This window comes from Psammomys obesus, unplaced genomic scaffold (genome assembly GCF_907164565.1).
Source record: "Psammomys obesus unplaced genomic scaffold, mPsaObe1.curated_primary_1811, whole genome shotgun sequence".
NCBI lineage: Eukaryota > Metazoa > Chordata > Mammalia > Rodentia > Muridae > Psammomys > Psammomys obesus.
The window spans coordinates 904,699-924,450 of NW_026596326.1; the positions used below are offsets into that span (position 1 = coordinate 904,699).

General features: G+C 41.0%; 1 protein-coding gene across 3 annotated transcripts in view; it reads right to left on the reverse strand.

Annotated features, from left to right (window-relative positions):
* Window positions 1-19,743, reverse strand: part of Rnf130 (ring finger protein 130) — a 102,322-nt gene extending 82,579 nt beyond the window's left edge. For 2 of the 3 annotated variants that reach the window (XM_055597215.1, XM_055597212.1), the window contains exon 1: window positions 19,446-19,741. In XM_055597215.1, coding sequence (XP_055453190.1) covers window positions 19,446-19,692 — 247 coding nt within the window. In that variant the 5' untranslated portion in view covers window positions 19,693-19,741. Of the gene's footprint in view, window positions 1-19,445 lie in introns of all 3 variants that reach the window. The other variant, XM_055597214.1, reaches the window with a different exon arrangement.
* Between the last annotated feature and the right edge of the window lie 9 nt (window positions 19,744-19,752).

Here is a 19,752-nt window from a genome sequence, read left to right on the forward strand (position 1 = left end):
ACAAAGACAAAATATTTGAATTGTATAGTCTCTTAAATAATATTCTGCTCACATTTTATTTTTGAACATAATAGTCTTAAAAACGCATACATCTATTTTTCTAATTGGCATTTTTTTTTTATCTCTTTGGTCATGTTCTAAAGAACATATCAAAACTTATTCTCTTTCTATACAGAACTATTAAGGAGGCAAGAAAATATCTTCTGTATACCTACATACAGTGCTGGATATATGGGACAGCACTTCAACAAGAGTCAGCAAGTTGAGCTGTCAATAGCTATCCATTATCGTTTGTCTTCTATACTTAGTTACTGTACATCTCAAATGGATTTTGATTATTTTTCACATCCTTAGAACTCAAATATATTTGTTGGATGTTCTCCATGACATAATAAAAAGCATCTTAAAAGCAATTTTAAATGATGGCTAATACAAATCACTTTACATAAAAAGTCATGTTCAAAAATAATTTCTATTACAATTGATGTAACAAATATCTCATTCAAGAAAGATGCTATAAATCAAAGTAAGTGAAAAGTGTAGCTCAGTCCTCAGACAAAAGTAGTACCAGAGCACAACAGGAGTGTTAAGTATTTAAGCCATCTCACTGCCAATTCCAGGATAGGATTTAGGTATTAAGTATGACTCCTTCAGGCCCTTTCTTCTCTTAGCTCCTACCCATCATGCTCTCCTCTAGCCTCTGATCATTCCTCCTCATTTTCCAAGGTTCTGTCCTCTGCATACTTTTCTCAGCACGATGTAAACATCCATTCTCCATGGCTTTTTACTGTCACCTACATGTCAATAATGTCTAAGTCTAAATCTCTCTTGAAATTTAGCATTTAACATTCAGCTGCCTGCTAGATATTTCTCCATGAATTTGTACTCTACTTATACTTCTACTTCTGATGCTAAATTCCTAGCCAACAACATCATCTACTTAAACACATGATACTGGACTACCTGTTAAAAGCCAGGAAGTGACTATATAGAGACCCAGCTCAGTCAACAGAGCCTTCTGGTTTTGTCTGCCACAAGACCAACCAAAGTTAATGACTGACTCAATAAGGCTGTAGTACACAGGGATCTAGGACACCACCAAGAATCCAGAGCAAAGCTAGGCAATGATAGTGTTAGTAATTGCAGCCCTAGGCTGAGAGATATCTGTCAAATTCCAGTCAGCCTGGGCTACAAGGTCCCTGTCTCAAACGACAGTTACAATAGAATTCAGAGGAAGCTGAGTGCAGTGGTGTAAGCCTGTAGTCCCAGACTCTCTGGATGCTGAGGCAGGAGGATCAGAGGTCAAAGTTAGCTTGGGCTACATAACAAGACCCTATCTCAAAAATCCAGAACAGTATCTGAGGCATTGACTCTTGGACAGAAATATAAAGAGTATAGGTGCACTTTTGTTTTGCTTTTAAGTTATCTTTATTCTAGTGCCATTAGTTCCAGTACATGAAGGAATTGACAAAAACTGGGCTGTCTGGTCCAATAATGTCAAGTATAGGAGACAAGCTGGGAATTGTGTAGCTGTCACTAAGAGGGCAGAAGATATTTGTCAAGAGGTGATTAAGATGAGTTGCTGAAACAGAAGGCAGAGAAGAAGATAGGGAAGGAGAACAGCCAGTAACTCAGTTGCTGTACAGGGAAACTAAATGACCAGTTGAAGAAATCACACAAGGTGGTTTCAAGTTTTCATAATCTGAGCTGTCTATAAAGCAATAAACAAGAAAAAAAGCAAACACTTAAATGTACAAAATGATCAATGAGACTTGTTGAGGTCTTTACCTCTCAAAGCACCTCTCAAATAAGGTGGAAAAGAAAAATTTACATCAACGTGTATGTATCTTTCAAGGAAACATTGATAAATAGAAAATCAAGTATGCAGAAGCCTGCCTGCCAGCACACAGCACAATGGGGCTCACACACCAGTGCCCACCGACAGCAGGAGCCACTATAATGTGCAAATGTGTGGTGGAGAGGTGAGAGAGAAAGAGAAATGGAATAATTTGAGCACTATGAAGAGAGGCAGAACTGGAGACATGAGGATGGATAGAAAGAGCCTGATGTGAATAGCCTGCCCTGCCACCCCAGGCCATGGTGAAGTCCTGGCCCTCACCTACTGCAGTAGTCAAAAAAAAATGACAGATAATTCAGAGTCCTGGTAAGGAATCTGACCATCTGAGGGGATGCAAAGGTCTCATCAACAGCATGAGAAGTGTCTAAGTTCCTCACCTGCCTTACTATCCATCTCTCTCCCATGAGATCACCATCATGGCCAGGGACAAGTAAGTGAACTGGTACCTAGAACCTAATGTAGGCCCTCAAATGCAATGAGATTAACAACTTGGAACAACAACAACAAAATCATTTTAGAATTTCCAAATTCCAAGGCGAAATAAATCATCTTGATCAGAGAAAGGGAGACATTACACAAAGAAAGAGGAAGAAGGATGGCAAGGTGGCTTAGTGGGTAAAGGTATGTATGGGCAAGTTCCTGAAAACTGTCCTCCAATGTCTACAAGTGCACTAACCCCACATAACAAATAAATATAATTTCAAAAGTTTACAAAATAAACTAAGACAAATGTATAAGACAGGTTAAACTTTAAGGTGAGCAAATTATATATATATATATATATATATATATATATATATATATATATATATATAGAGAGAGAGAGAGAGAGAGAGAGAGATATTGAGATATATATATATATATATTGATATGAGGTTCAAAAAAAAACTTCATAAAATTTGTTTGTTTGTTTGTTTGTTTTTAGTTTAAAAGGTTCAGAGAGGACTGTTGAGATAGCTTAGCAGGTAAAGACACTTGCAGCACAAGCCTGGAGACCCAAGTTCAATCCCTGGCACCCACATAAAAGTGGAAGGAAAGAACAACGCCACAAAGCTGTTCTGACCTTCACACATGATCCATGTGATGTGTTCCATTCTCCAATGCTATGGGAGTGCACATTCGTACACAATTATACACACATACAAAATTAAAAAATTTATGCCCACAAAGAGCTAAAGTGTGGCTTATAATGATAGGAACAAGCAAGGGGCTTCACTTAACTTTCAAAAAGATTGTTCCTTCTTTTCTCTTAAAAGTACATTCAGAGTAAGACTAGGAAAGCAATAAGCCTGCCTCCTGCTCAGGGACTGTAAATAAAAACTGAAAACAGTTCTCAAAACTTTTTGTCTCGATCTCCAAGTGAGGGGAGCAGGGGCTGCCTCTAACATGCCTGCTCTTTAATCACTTGCCCCTGGCAATGCAAGGCCAGGCCACAGAGGAAGAGGATCTAGGCAGTCCTGATGAGACTTGATAAGCTATGGGCAGATAGCAATGGTGGAGAACTCCCCTTTTCAATGGACTAGGGGAAGGGGATGGGGAAAGAGAGAGGGAGAGTGGGATTGGGAGGAGTTGAGGGAGGGGGGCTTTACTCAGGATGTATAATAAATAAATTGTGAAAAAAAATAGAAAAACTTTTTGTCTTCTTTATCAAAGAGAACAATTTCAGAATGAAATGATTGTAACAAAGCTATAGGGCACTGAATACAATGAAGAGACTGTAAAAACAAGCAAATACTGTCTTAGGATGGGTGTCTCTGGGACTCTCATAGTTTCTTGGAAAACCCAGTTTATAGCTTGTGCATTTGTGCTGGTTTCTCAAGCAAACTCTGTTTGCATTTCCCATTAAGATGACTGGTAATTACATGACTTCCTTAGCTCTAAGACATGAAAAATCTGAAAATGACAAAGTTGCTTTCTTCCAAATTCCCACTGCTTTATGACAAAATGCAAAGATTTTTTTTCCCCATCCCCCAGCACATCACCCTCCTCCTAAGTGTCAGACAAGGAAAACCACTTGGCTTCTCATCCTAGCACCATTGGTTAAAAAGGCTATTTCTGTTCCCCCTTAACTGCCTTGGTAACCTTGTCAAAAGTCAGCTGGCCACACCTAAGGGCTTATATCTAGATTTGAGTCTGATCCCACTTATCTATGCATCTGACTTTGTGTGTGTGTGTGTGTGTGTGTAGGCCAGAGGAGGATTTTGGGTGCCTTCATCAATTACTCTCCACGGTATTTTTTGAGACAGGTCTCTCCGAGAACCTGGAATTCACTGATTCTACCAGGCTGGCTGACCAGTGAGCTCCAGATATCTGCCTGTGTGTTAATGTGCCCAGCTTCTCCAAGGGTTGGGATCCAAATTTAGGCTCTTATGCTTATGCAGCAGATGCTACTGACTGAGACATCTCCCTAGTCCCTAACTTTTTAATTCTTTTTCAAGACTGTTTTTATTATTTTGAGTCACTGCTTTCATGTGAATTTTAGGATCAATTTATCATCAATCTCTCTAAAACAAACAAACAAACAAGAAGAAAAACAAAATAAAACAAACAAAAACCAGCAAGTAATTTTTATAGGCTTGTATAGGTCAATTCAGAGAGTAATGCTATCTTTTTAAAAAAGATTTATTTATTTTAATAGGAGATTTTAATAATTTATTTTTAATAAATAAATCTTTATTTTTAAGGATTTATTTATTATTTTAAATATATGAGTACTCTAAATACATGTACCCCCGGATGGAAGAAGAGGGTATCAGATCACATTATAGATGGTTATGAGTCATCATGTGGTTGCTGGGAACTGATCAGGACTTCTGGAAGAGCAGGCAGTACTCTTAACCGCTGAGCTATCTCTCCAGCAAAATGTACTGCTATCTTAAAAGTACTTTCTTCTAGGCACGGTGGTACACATCTTTAATACAAGCACTAGGGAGGCCGGGCAGTGGTGGCTCCACCTTTAATCCCAGCACTCAGAAAGCAGAAGCAGGTGGGTCTCTGAGTTAAAGACCATCCTGGTCTTTGAAGGGAGATCCAAGACAGCCATGGCTACACAGAGAAACCCTGTCATGAAAACAAACAAAAACACGCACTTGGGAGGCAGAGGTAGGTAGATTTCTATGAGTTCCAAGCCAGCCTGATCCACATAGCATGTTCCAGGACAGTCAGGGCTACATAGAGAAACCCTGCCTTAAAACAAACAAACATACATACAATACTATCTCTATCTCCATGAACATAAAGAACCATCTGTTTACTTAGATATAATTTCTTACAAAAAATGACTTATAGGTTTTACTACCTAATGCTATTTTCAAATGGTATTTTAAAACTTCTATTGATAGCCAGGGGCAGTGGCCCATGCCTGTAATCCCAGCACGTGGGGAGGCAGAGGCAGACAAATCTCCATGAGTTCAAGGTTAGCCTGGTCTACAAAGTGAGGCTACACAGAAAAACCCTGCCTTAAAAAAAAAATTAATTAATTAATTACTGTCCAACTGATCCTAGAAGTGTACAACTGACTTTGTTTTTGATATACTAACTTTGTATGTATGAATACTACTAAATTTGTAAAAGTTACTATTGTGGTAACTAGTAATAAGTTGTTATTGCCATTTAATTACATCTCAACACTAGTTGCCTTCCTGAATTTTCATCTCAGATGGTTCCATAAACATGTGAGGTACCCTGAATAAAAGGTATAGTGTTGTGAAATGGCATGTGCTACTTAGACCATATATGTGTGTGTGTGTTTAAACTAAAATGTCTTTCACTAAACCAACAAATGGCTGTAAAAAGCCCTGAAAATAAAAACATAAAAAGAAACTGGCAGCGCTAATACTTTATTTTGCAAATCTGCTCTCTTTACTTACCATAGCAGATTTTATAAAATCAAATTTGGAAAAGAAAGGCAAAAAGCTAGATATCAATATGAAACTATTAGAAATATAGATTTTTCTCTAGCTGTTATTAATCATTAACCTAACTACTGGGCCTTAAAATGCCAGCTTATGTCAAAGAAAATTATGTGCATAATTTTTCTAAGTACAATATATACACTGGATATATACACACTCATAAAAAAAGACCATGTCTTACTACTATAGGAAAGCGATTGGGTGAAAAAACAAACAAACAAATGAAACCCCAATGGACATGAGAAGCCAGATAAAAACTATACTAAGAGATGAGTGAAGGTGGTGCTGGATGTGGAAACCAAACACACTTTAGAGGTTAAATTTAGAGGTCTGGACCGCCATGCATGGCAATGAGATATGGGGTTGAGGATCTAAAGAGGAAGAGGCCTAAGTTTCTGGCAAAACATAACCATATAATGATAAAACAGACACTAGATGAAGGAAAGACAGTTTTGGAGAAAAGAAGATGACAAGGGCTGGGAAGGAGTGGGCCATTCCTACTATGGTTAGGCTCAGATGGGACACCCTCCAGGGCAGTACTTTAAGCTACAGGACAATGAAGGATCTCAGAGAACCTCTGTCCAACTTCTTCCCTAAGGCAGTCACAGAAACTACTATCCCTCTCTGCCAAAGCAAGTGTAAACCCAAACAAAGTCACTCTATCCCTCCTACCTTGAGAACTCTCACTGATAGAAGAGCGCTGCTCGGGAGGAAGGGCTGCTACAGAGAGAACACAAAGACTCTGAAGAGGCAGGCCCTGCTACTACGATCCTCCGTCTTTTTTTCTTAAATTGACTCTTATTTTTTGCACGCGCACACAGTGTGGGTGTGCTTGCCTGTGATGTGCTGTGGAGGTCAGAGGCTTACACTGGGTATCCTCCTTTACCACTCTCCACCTTTTTTTTTTTTTTTTGAGGCAGGGTCTCTTCCTGAATCTGAACCTTACCATTTTGGCTGGCTAGTGAGTCCCAATGATCCACTGATCTCTGCCCTCCCAGTGCTGATGTTACATGAGTACTAGGGACGAAAACTCAGGTCCTCAAATTCCTGCAGCAATCACTGAGCCATCGCTCTAGCTCTTAGTGGTTAATCTCCATTGTCAACGTGACTGAATTGAGTGGTGCTTAGGAAACTTGTAAAGCAGTGTTTTGGCCTTGTCTGTTAAGAACATTTCCAGAAACTGGAGGAAGCAGTGAGCAAGGAGGAGACAGATACTTTCAGTTTAATGGAACTTGGGTTTTAAAAGATGAAAAGACTTCTAGAAATTGGTTACATACAGCATGAATGTATTTAACACCAGTGAACTATATCTCTTCAAATTATTAAAACGCTAAATCTATATTTATACTTACCCTGTCACAATTAAAATTTTATATGATCAAAGTACATTAGATACATTTATGAAAATGTCATAATGAAACCAATCATTTTGTACTCTATGTGCTCATAAAGATGTCTGAAAAACCAACAAGGCAGCAACAACTCCTGTCAAGCTTCCCATCATTACTTTTGACTTTTGTGGTGCTGGGAACTGCAGATTGAGCCACATGCTGGATGGAGGTGACGCTGCTGATGGGTCCATTACAAATTCCCATTCAGATGATGCCTTCCCTAAAAACTATCGCACACGCTAAGCACACACACCGCCTCTGAATATAACCTCAGCTCCACAATTTAAAAAAATCACCGAACTTCTTCCAATAATATTTCATCCCATTTATAAAGTCCCAAACCCCAACAGTCTAGGGACACTGCCTCACTCTTCAGCCATTCTGTATACCATCCTCCCCTTACTCTCTAAAGGCTGTTCACTGAGTATTTTGGAACCTTTAGGGTCTACATGCCAGAAAAAACAAAAAGAAGGAGGAGGAAGAGCAGGAGGCAGTAATCTTCCTCTCTGTCCTCTTTAGTATCTGCTTGTGCTTACCCTTCTGCCTCAGCTTAAACACCATCTCTTCAGAGGTCACAGAGGTCGAGCTGTTAATATCACAATGTTTTAGTCACAGAGATTAACACTCACTTTAAAAATTTCGTTTCATGTCTCTTTTCTCCACTATGCAGTACAATTTTTATGCTCCCTACCAACAGCACACAAGCTGTGTACTTAAATATTTGATAAATGAATACTTATAGCAACTGCACCACCTGAATGTAGGATTTTTAGTTTCACGAGTTTGTCTGGTGACAACACAGAAATAAGAAACTCCATCACCGATAAGACCTACGAGGAATCACCAAAAGGAACCATAAGAAACTAGCTAGTATGAACAGCATCCCACCACGTATAAATAATAATGGAGAGCTTCAAACAAAGGACGGGTTAGGATACTGCTAACCATTAGCAAAACTAAAAAAATGATCATAAAGAAATAATCTGTAGGTACTGTGAAAGAGACATCTGTAATCACAAGGTGTCAGTGCTGATGCATTATGTACCACGAGACAGAATGACTCTTCCAAAGATGACCATGTCTTATTCCTAGAACCAGTGACATGTTCTTCATAAGGCTAGGAGGAATAAGGCTATTAAAAAAAAAAAAGTGGTAACTGGCTAACCTTATGAGAAAGGGACAATCTTGGACTTCCTGAATGAGATCAAATATAATTATGAAGTTATTTAAATGTGGGGGAAAAGGTCAGAATTAATGGGAGGTTTGCAGATTGAGAGAAGGGCTGAGTGCTAAGCAATGCAAGGCAACTTCGGCATGCTGGAAAAGACCCCCCGCTTTTTTTTTTTTTTTTTTTTTAAATTTTAGCTACCATTTTATTTTCATGTAGGCTAAGGGACAATTTGGAAAAAGTCCTAGTCTAAGGGCATAACTGAAAAACTGTGGCAGGCTGTCGGTGTTACTGTTGGTGACGTTAGCCTGTCAGTCATCATGATGGAAGCATAATCCCATTGGCTTCCACAAAGTGCAATAAAATGCTTTGCAAAAGGCTGCAGAATCGGGGGGGGGGGCATAATAAAAGCTTCATTCCCAGTGCTGCGGAGTCCAGAAGAACGAGGCCCATTTCCTTATGCCTTGGGGTTTGTCTGAGTTACTTCCATGCCGGAAAGGAGACATGCAAAGCCTCTGCCTCTGCTGCCATCTCCTCCTCCAATCTCCATAAGGCTGAGGCACAGGTATTGGAGAGATGGCTCAGCGGTTAAGAGCACTGTCTGCTCTTCCAAAGAACCTGGTTCAATTCCCAGGCAGCTCACAAAAGGCTGGGGCGTCCTCTTCCTCTTTGTCATGTTTCTGGAGCTCGTCACAGATATTGTCATTCCTGCGGAAGTCCCCTGCCTTCCTGGGAAGAATGTGGACATGTGTATGCTTCACAGTGTGTCCAGCTTCAGGACCATCTTGCATGGAGAAGATGATGGAGGTCCCCTGGAAATGCTTCTCCACCACTGTCCCAATTCTCTGGGTCACTTGGAATAAATCAGCAACTTCATGAGGATGCTGGAAAATTCTTAGAGCTCCTAGAAGCAGTGCAATCTTACTGATATCTTGACTCTAGACCAGTGATACTCAGTGCAAACTGGATGGCTCTTTTTGTTGTTTGTTTTCTGAGGTGGGGTCTCACACCCTATTCCAGGTTGCCCTTCAACCCAGAATTCTCCAGCCTCACCCTCACAAGTGCTGGAATTTCAGATGTGTACCACTGTGCCAGCCTACAGTAAGAATTCTTAACTCTAGATCCATGAACCATATGCAGCTTCAAGACACAATCCAACCTCCTATGTCTTCTCACATAGTCTGTGCACATCTATCTAGAGTATACATTTTTTTTTTCAAAAGAAAGGACCACAACTTTTTGTCAAGATCTATCAGCCCAAAACATTGGATGCAGAAAATATGTTCATGACACTGAACAGTGATACAAGTCTACTAGAAAGAGTAAAGAGTTGTGACAAATCAGGATTCAAAAATTGTTTTTACAGGCTGAATGAACAGGCTAAATGAAGCAAAGATAAAATCATGTGGCTTATGATGAGACTCTATGAAAAAAGACCAGGGGTTTAACCAAGAGTAAGCTGAGGATGAGTCAGTGATTCAGATCACCAACATCACCTGTAGACTACAGGCTGTTATCCAGAGATAAGAGCTACACTTCCCCACTGACAAAACCGAACTCTGCAAGACTGCTCAATTTTGGACTTTTCTGTTTATTAGTTTCCTGTGGCTATTATAAAAAAAAAATCATCACAAATTTGTTGAGTTAAAACAACAAAAGTCTGAAAGCTACAAATCTCAGATCAGGGTATTGGCAGGGTTTATTCCTTCTAGACTGGAGAGAAACCCTGTCTGGTCTTTTCCCCCAGTTTCTGATCCTGCTGATGATCCTTGGTTCTCATTGGCTATGAAAGAATCATTCCAATCTCTGATTGGCTCTGGTCTTCTTTCATGTGCCTCCCTCTGTTTCCTCCTCAGTCACTAGATTTTTGGCTCATGTTAACTAGTAAATCCCTAACTAATGACATATACAAAAGTCCTATTTCTAAATAAGATCACACTGAGGTTCTACGTGAACATGACATTCCCTTCAGCCTCTTTTATAAGGGCATTAATTCCATTCATGAGGGTTCTACCTTCATTATCTAATCACCTTCAAAAGGTACCACTTCTAAATATTGTCACTATAGAGACCAAAGTCCAGCATAATTATTTTGGGAGGACACTAACATTCAGACCATAACAACACGCAAGACCCTCTGGGTGGAATATTTATAGACTGATGGATGGATCTCATAGTTCATGCCACTGAAGTTGGAAAGGATCTCAAATACTGGGCAAATAGGGAACTTCTTCAAAGAAGGAAAAGAAATATAGGAAGCAGATTCATTTTCTGTGAGCAGAGGGGAAAGAGTGAGATTTTACATGAAAAAAAGGCAAATTCACCCAACAGCTCACGAACAAGTATAGCTACGCCTCACTCCATTGGTCCCCAGAGACAACCAACTTCTGTTTTTAGCTCTTCTGCTGGCCAGCCTTAACAGTTCTAAAAAGATAACAGCCATTATTTCTTGGTTTGTCAACTTTACACAGCACCTATAGATTTATGATTGTCACAAAACAGGGTTCAGTTCACATAGCCTTCTAAATCTGTCTTGATCTTATTTGTTTTCCTGTGTGGTTAAACCTTTCTAGTGTCTGCAACCCTGTGAGATGACTATAACAGCTCTTCCAGCTGTATCTAACATGCTTTTCTCTCTTGTCATTTCTTCAGCTTTGTCATCTACTTAAGGTCATCCTTTGTCATCCTTAAGGTCACAAACTTTATGCTCTGAAATTGTAATTAATCTCCCATGCTTAATCTCTAGATTATTTCTACACAGTGAAAAAACACAACATAACTAAAACAAATGTTATCACCACTCTATAAATACACAGAAAAGTCAAGTCCTTGCACTTAGATCTCACTTCCTTTCTAGGACCCGTTACTCAAAATCATATCAGATTCATTTCCTGACATCTGGACTAACCAACCAGTCTTTGCTGGTCTTAGAGTACTTCTCTTCCTGCCCCCGCTCCCTTTGGCTTTTCAGAGACAAGGTTTCTCTGTATAGCCTGGTTCTTGTGTAGCCTTGGCTGTTCTAGAACTCATACTGATAATCAGGCTGGATTCATACTCATAGAAATCCACCTGCCTCTGACTTCCAAGTGCAGGGATTGAAGGCATGTGTTACCAACGCCCAGAGAGTACTTCTTATTTTACTAAAGAAAATCAGACTGCTTCAACATATTCTTGGTACCTTCCAGATTCCTGCTCATGCTAACCAAACCCTGAAGTCATCCTGCTCTTACTGCAGGTACAGAATAAACTTGAGAATAAAAGGGATGATGGTATAATCCAGTCATACTTATCTAAGATGAGCATGGGCTCAAGGCCAAACACTGCAAAACAAATTTCCAGACACTTGTTCAGGCAGCGAATACCCCTGCTTTGCCCTCATGATCACTTGCCCCCACATTTCCTAAAATGTTAATTATTGTGTGTGTCACAGTATTCATGTAGAGGTGAGAGGACAACTGTGAAGAGCCTGATCTCTACTACCTTTTATGTAGGTTCTGGGGATCAACCTCACCCATGGCCTTGCAGTAGTTTGTTTTAATCCAGAGAAATGCCATTGATGATCTAATCAACACAAAATCTTTTTATTTTGCATATCACTTTGAGCCCTTGTACACTGTAAACAAAATTAACACAGTCATAGTTCAAATACTTTGTTTTTTTTTTTTTTTTTTTTTGGTCACACATACAGTGCTTTAATGATATCCTCTTTTATGGCTATGTGACGTTCCACTGAGTGGATATATCATAATTTATTAACTCACTTGGGAAGCAACACAAAGAGGTGGTTAGAATATGGGAACGGCCATCAGGCAGGCCTACCTCAAGCCCAGCCCTGCCCAATTTCCAAGGCTACAGTGTGCTACCTCACTCTCTTTAATTCACCCAACACTAATTGCTCAGAACCACTTTACTATGTTCCCAATACCATATGCATCACTGAATATACAAGAGAGGACACAAGAGACAGGCTCCCTGCCCTCAGAAACAAAGAAAATAGATACACAATTTCAGTTATGTTAAGTGCTATAAAGAAAACAGGCACCAAATGAACGACCTGAGTGCCTTGAATTCCCCAAGCACCAAGAGAAGTTAAGAGTACCACTTGGGGCTCTCAGCAAGATGAAACACAGTCCGAGGGAAACATCAGCACCACTTGTGGAACACAGCGCATGCCCAATACATGTTACCTACGTTACTGCTTGGGACAAACTTCGAACACCAAAGAATGGGGATCCTCTCTTAGCCCACCCCCCGCAATTGTCAGTATAAATCTTATGCATTTGCAAGGCATTGAATGCTCTACACAGAATTCTGATCTAGGATGTTTCTAACTTCCACTCTCTCTCCTCATTTCATGTTTCCTTTCCTGTTCTTGAACAAGTAGTATACTTCTAAAGATTGGCCAAACATTCCCATCTGCAACCCTGTCATCTGGTTATAGGTCCTATTTTTCTGCTTCTTCATAGGCCTGTTGATTCTAGACTGGACGTCAGTTTTAGATTTTGTGGGTTTTGGAGATACAAGTTAAGGCATTCCTTTAAATATCATCTGGACATTTTGGAACAAACTACATGGTCTCAGTCAGTCATGTTCTTTAAAAATTTGCTAACCTTCAATGGGGAGAGGGCCCTAGAACACTTTGCTTTAGGAATACTTGACTTCACTACATGCTCCTGCTCACCAGGTTTTTCTACTCTTAAGAATGAGAACCTTACAGATTCCTAGCTTCCTGTGGACTCCTGAAACCATTGTAACTGCTCCTTTCTGTCAGGTCTTCCAGCCTCCAGTAACTTCTTAATGCAGGAAAAGTCCCAGCAGCGTCCTGCTGGTTCTCAGCAGACCAACCCACTCTCTAGCTCTCCAGCTCTGCATCACCTCCTGGACTTCTTGATCCTCAGCTCATGAGACTGTCTGCCTCCATTTGGGCTGCCTGTCTCTGCACCGAAGCCTACAAATCCCCAGGCAGTAGGTGGCAATAGTGGGGCTCCCTTACCTTTCTCTTTGCTCAGGGATCCCCATCCCATGCTGCCTATCAACCTTATCTAAAACTGCTGCTCATAGACTGTCTGGTTTTCTGGTCGGTCAATGCCAGTGAATCTACGACAGTCATAAGTGGAAGTTCTCAGTCTGTCTGTATGTCTCTCTCCCCCTCTGCCTCTGTGTATTTGTCTCTCTGGCTGGCCTGGAACTTGCCAGGTAGACCACGTAGACCTTGAATTCACAGGGAACTGCCATCTGAGTGCTAAGATTAAAATTGTGTGCCAACACACCCAGCTAAACAAATCTTATTTTTAAAAAATTATACCTTCCTAAACTACAAGTTCAAATAATGTTTTTCACTTTTCTGATCTCTACACTATATAATAGATACAGTACTATAATGAAGCCCCACTCTGTCCATAGCTGCTCTGTCCTCTCCTAAGATCCTGCTGTCAGCTTTGCCAGTACACCAAGCACTGCAGGATTAAACACAATTACATATTTGAGTCACCTGCTGATCTTAGGCACAGCCTTACTACCTTGGCTCAAATGAAGAAGATAGGACCCATTACTTCCAGGAGTTCAGTCTGGGACAACTTAGCAATCAAAGTTATAATACAGCCCTTAAGGGAGAAATAAGGTAATTTTCTTACAGGGCCTGGAGAGAAACATTTTATCACAGCCCTGTAGGCTCTTCACAACCACAAACTCTGAAGGTAGACTATAAAAGCAGCTACTGATGCCAGCTAGCACATTGGCCTAACTGTATTCCAACAGAATGCTCTGGAAGACCCTGCTTCAGAGCAAAATCCACCTGCAAACTGAAGAAAGCTTTTAGTCTTTCAGGGTGTTGTGTCTGAGTGGCTGCGACCCAGCCAAGGCTGAGCCTGTTCTTTCAGGCAGGAATTTATACACATGTCCTTTCTGTGCACACACAGAGCTTGCACAGCACAAGCATACAGTGGACTTTTAAATTCTTTTTGATCTTTGAAGGCTTTTCTTTATTTTACTCAAAATTACCTCCAACAATAAGGAAAGCTGCACTATTAGACTTATGGAAAATAATAAATGCCTAGTGCACAAAAAACTTAAAGATAATAAAGCAAAGGATGATGGTCTAGACCTTTTGTTTTGTTTTTTAACTAATTAACTAATTTATTTATTCACTTTATATCCTGTCTAGACAAAGTTAATAACTGCATTTTGTGAATAGGTTAAGTGCTATACTTAAAAAAAAAACAAACAAACAAACAAAAAAAAACTACACTTCATTCATCACAATGACATTGATATGTCTGAACCACTAAACCTCTGTTTCATGAATTATCTAAAGGATGAAGTATACAACACAATAAACTACCTCTCTCTTTTACCTATTATATATATATAATATATATAATAGTTCATGTATATGAATGTATACATGAACTTAAAATATGAAATACCTATTTTAAAAAATATAATGTTACGGAATCAAGCTGGCTCTGAACCCTTGATCTTCTTGCTGCAGTGACCTGAGTTTGGGCTTCTTCTACCTATCTACATATCTGACTTTATGCCCCCCTTCTTAAAAATATTTTTAAAACAACTATAAATTAGATGTAGGGTTTGTGCACAGGATGACAGCTGCCCATGAGTGCCAGAGGAGTCAGAGCCCAGAGAACTGTAGTCACAGGTAGCTGTAAGCAGCCCAACATGTGTGCTGGGAATCAAACCAGGTCTTCTGCAGAAAGTACACTCTTTTAACTACTGAACCATCTCTCTAGTTCCATTTCCTCTATTTTAAATAAAACTACTCCCAACTGCCTGCAAGTAATTTCTGATTAAAAATTTCAAATTTATCTAGAACTTAAGATTTTGTATCCTTAATCTTTTAAAATTGTTTAATAAAAAAGCAAAGCATATACCAACAATGTTGACTGATTTGTTGCTGTAAATGTGTATGTATATGTACACACAGTCTTCCAATGTGACTAGTTCAAGAAGAACAATATTCTTAGGCCATGATACAGCTCAGTGACAAAGTCTAGCATGCGTAAGGCCATGAGTTTAGCCCCTAGTACTGCAAAAAGAAAATGAACAATATTTTCTTTAATGAGTACATATATTCTTGTAGGTTTCTTAAAGATTTGTCTTATTATTTCAGTCACATTTTGCTCCAGGTGAGAGGATCTTAGAATACATTAGTCTGTTCTTACCAGTGAAGTATTTCTTTTGTAACATTCAGAATGAAGTTTTGCAGTTTAATTGTCTATTAATAAAAAGTTAAAACTTTTTATTTTATTTTAATTCGGCCCATCATTGGAACTTTAGGAATCCTGACCATGTCACCCAACATATCAGTTAAACACTTTGTTTTTATCAAAATCACTAGCATAACAATCAAAGATTTTCACCATGTAAGGAAGAGCAGGAGGAAAAAGTGGAGGCATTAAGTAAAGAAACATTTATCAGACACCTTCCTCTGACAGAAACAGAAATAAGGTAGCAGGAGTCTGTTAAGTAAGGTGGGTGGTTCTACATTTTTTGTAACATTTATACGCTAATAGAAATCACCCAAATGTGAAGGGAAAAACATACCATGTAAAAATAGTGTCTATTTTGTCTACTGTAAAGTTCAACACAGATATAACCTACCCACCACACACTTTTCTTCTTGCCTAGCTATTTACTTATTTCAGCACTGTTTTCAAAGCCTCCAGCTTTTTTGAGTTCTCCTCCTGAATGTTAAGAGTACCTGCTCCCAACATCAAATATACTTCTTCTGTAACTATTTTGAAATATCTATGTCTGTAGCCTTCCTCTGCTGTTATCAACTCTAATGTTATATGATCACCCTCTGTTTTTATGTCAGTCTCTTTCACTGCTCATGAAAATTCCTAAATCCAACTTCAGATTTGTTAAGAGGAGCATCAGGGTTCCAACAGGAACACAATTTCAAACATTAAAAACTTAGGATAAACATTTGTAAAATTATGTTACAACTCTATATAATCAGCAAGGCATCAGTAAGGTTTATTAGTTGGCAAAACTGTTCTCCAAGGTTTTAACACTCCATCCTGAAATTTCTGTACAAGGCATAAAGTGGTCAATGCCAAACTCTTGCTGCCAGCAATCTGCATACATACTAATTACATCACCACCACAGGGCTTTCTCCTTCTCCAACCCCCACTCTGGACTCAAACAAAAAGCCAGTGTGCATTCACATAAAGCACATTTACAATGTCTCTGCCACACACCAGCTAGGTCTGCTCTGCAAAGAGATTTGGGTGTTCCTAATTCAAAACTGATCATTGCAGCAAGCAGCCAGAAAGCAACTATGATCTGTTCATAAACATACAACACAATCCTTCAAAATTCCTTCTCTACAAATGAATACTTTATACAGTAACATGCAAATGTCAGTCCAGAACAAAGAGCATCTCCATTTAAGTAAAACTCAGTAACTCATACATGCCTAGCTGTGCAATTCATATTGGCCTGAAAAGAGCAGAGCACTGTAAAAACAATGAGGGTTTCTAACTGCACAAATCAAGCCGTAGACACAGAACTAGCCATCATGTTATACATTCGGCAAATTGTAAAAAGCTTTTGTCTTTTCAAATAGGTAGTATTTTTGTTTGGTTTTTGTTTTGTTTTGTTTTGGGGAACAGGGTCTCACACCATAGGCCATGCTGTCCTGGGATGTACTATAGAGCACTAATCCTCTGGAAATGCCACTGCCAGATAACAGGTGTCTGCTACCCCACCTAGCTTTAAATTCACATTTTCTTAAACACGAATAATGCTACCAGACTTCTACCACAGTCTTCTTTTAAAAATACATTCTAGAGTTTCTAGTACACATGCAGAATGTCACCTTGAGTCTGTATAAACCCACAGGTGTAGAAACACTTATAAGTAGATTACCTGGGGAAAGAGCCCCTCTGAACGGGAGCTTCAGAAAGATGTCTTCAACTTTACTCCAGGCTACTGCCCTCCCTTTTTGTCAGGGCTTTTAATGGTGCTTGGCAAACCGTGCTAGACTGAAAGGCCACATGGGTGAAGGCCATTTGTCCGAAGCTACCTAGAGACAGCCATCCTGAGAAATCCTAGAACAATTCTCATGTGGTAACAACGCTCCTGTGGGGAGATGGCTCAGCAGTTAGTCGTGGTTGTTGCTTTTGCAGAAGACAGGCTTGGTTGCCAGTGCCCACAGGGTGGCTTTTTAACTCCAGTTCCAGGGGCTCCAACGCCCTCTCCTGGTCTCTGTGGGCACTACACACTCTAGACAGACATACCAGCAAAACATCCATACATAAAATAATTAAATCTTTTTAAAAAGACACAATAATGACACCTCTTCTCCACAGGAGAGGTGAATACTTTAATTGGTCCTTCTTTTTTTTTTTTTTTTTTTTTTTTTTTTTTTTTTTTAATAAGAAATGAAGCCACCAGGCAGAATTATTTTGCCAGTATCACACAATGTATGTGCCCCACAGGTCTGATACGGAGTCTTCAACCTCACCATGCTAGCTATTTCCCCAGTGACAGGATAAGACAACTGACATTTAGTTCCCAAAACTTTCTCTTGGAACCCCTAAAAGCATTCTCCAAGACAGGGTTTAATTGTGGAGTAACAGACAAGCAAGAGCTAATGGCACATAAAACACTTTGGGGTCCAGCATCTTGAGTGAGGGCAGTGGTCTGGGGTGCCTGGGGAACCAAGCCCCAAGTGCAAACCACAGATTTCGCAACACTGTCCAGCTCTTGCTGAATCGTAGCTTGCCTTTCTCTTCCTCTTCCTCCCCTTCCACATGACCCTCACGATTCTTTTCCCCACCAGAAAATAGTGTAGCATTGTTATGGCCACAGTTTGGCAACATTACATGTCCCAACCACAGTGACTGGCACAGAGCAGGCAGCAAATATTTATTGAATGGAGCAAAGACAAAAACTGTTTCTATGATCAAGCAGGGACTTAGCTGCTGCTTCTAACCTAGTGGAATAAGAAATACACTATAAGCATTTGTCTCCGGTGTAAAAATGAACATTTCAGAGCCCATTCTAAGTTGAAGACAGGCAACAAACAGTAAAGCCTTATGCCCCAATCCAGTCCGCCTCAAAGAATACAGCCTAGTATGTATCATCATACAGATACAAAGCTCAGAGGACATAGTTTAGTATTTTAGACTATAAAAGCAAACACCATTAACCCTAAAGATTGCCTAGATTAGGTCATCTGAACATGAATAGCAGTTGGGTTTTGTTTTTTTTAATCCTTTCAACATTTTAAGGGTGTTAGTGGAAGACAGGAGATATCTCTCCAAAGTTCAGCCTGCCAAAGCCCCCAAATATCACACTCCACGAAGAAATGTGTCCCTTAAAACACTATCAGTAATGAACAGATGCAGGTTTTACATCAAATCACTAAGTATGCACAGCCGGCATACACAGGGGGACCACAAGGCTAAATCAAATGGCTTCAAAGACGATTCCTGCCCATTTCACCTCGTTCCCTCTGGGTGGGCACCCGTGACCGAAGTCTTGGCTACTAATTCTGCTACTCTCACCGTCTTTATAATGTGAAAACCCCTGGCGTCTCGTGACAGCAAAACTACCGCGGCCAGAGAAAGCCAAAAGCAACAGGGACCACCTCCCCTCCCCTTAGACACTACAGAAAAAACCCGGCACGTATTGACGTTCGGGGAGGGGGAGGGTGGGGGAAGGCGCCGGGGGGGGGGGGGGGGGCTCTTATCCCTAGAGATTCACTGCAGCGTTAAATCCGTGGGATTTCAGGAACAAACCTGCCGATTCTAAAATACAGCTTCAGCTCCGCGTCCACCATGAAGTAGTTCTGCGCCCCCTGCACCACCTCCTTTGTCTCAACTGTCCCTGCAAACTCGCATTCCAATGCCCTCCGGTAAACAAGCTACCTAAACGAGAGAGAGGGGGGACGTTCTAAGTCTCTCTCTCTCTTGATTTGAGGGGGAAATGCAGCAGGGTTTCTGGACCCTCCTTCCCCAGCGGGGAGCAGGCCGGGCTCCTCGGCGCGGGGACCTCAATCCCCGCCAAGGCCGGCGGCCGAACGGCGCGCGGACACCGGGCCACGCCGCCCCGTCGCCCCCCGCCCGGCCTCGGGCTCCGGCCTCACCTCCGTGGATGGGCAGCGGTGCCAGCACCTGGCCGCGGACCTCGGCCTTGGGTGAGTCGAGCCCGTAGCGCCCGCGGTCGATGCGGAACGTGAGCGGGGTGCCGCGGCCGGGCTCCTGCACCGTCACGTTGATGAGCGCCGTGTAGTACTCCTGGCTCGCGTTGTCCGCCCGCGTCGGCCACAGGCTGCAGGTCAGCAGGGCCAGCGCCGCGAGCCGGGCCGGGCCCGCCCGCGCCGCGCCGCTCATCTTCCCTCCGGCCGCCGCCGCCGCCGCCGCTCGCGGACCGGGCTCCGGGGCCGGCGCTGA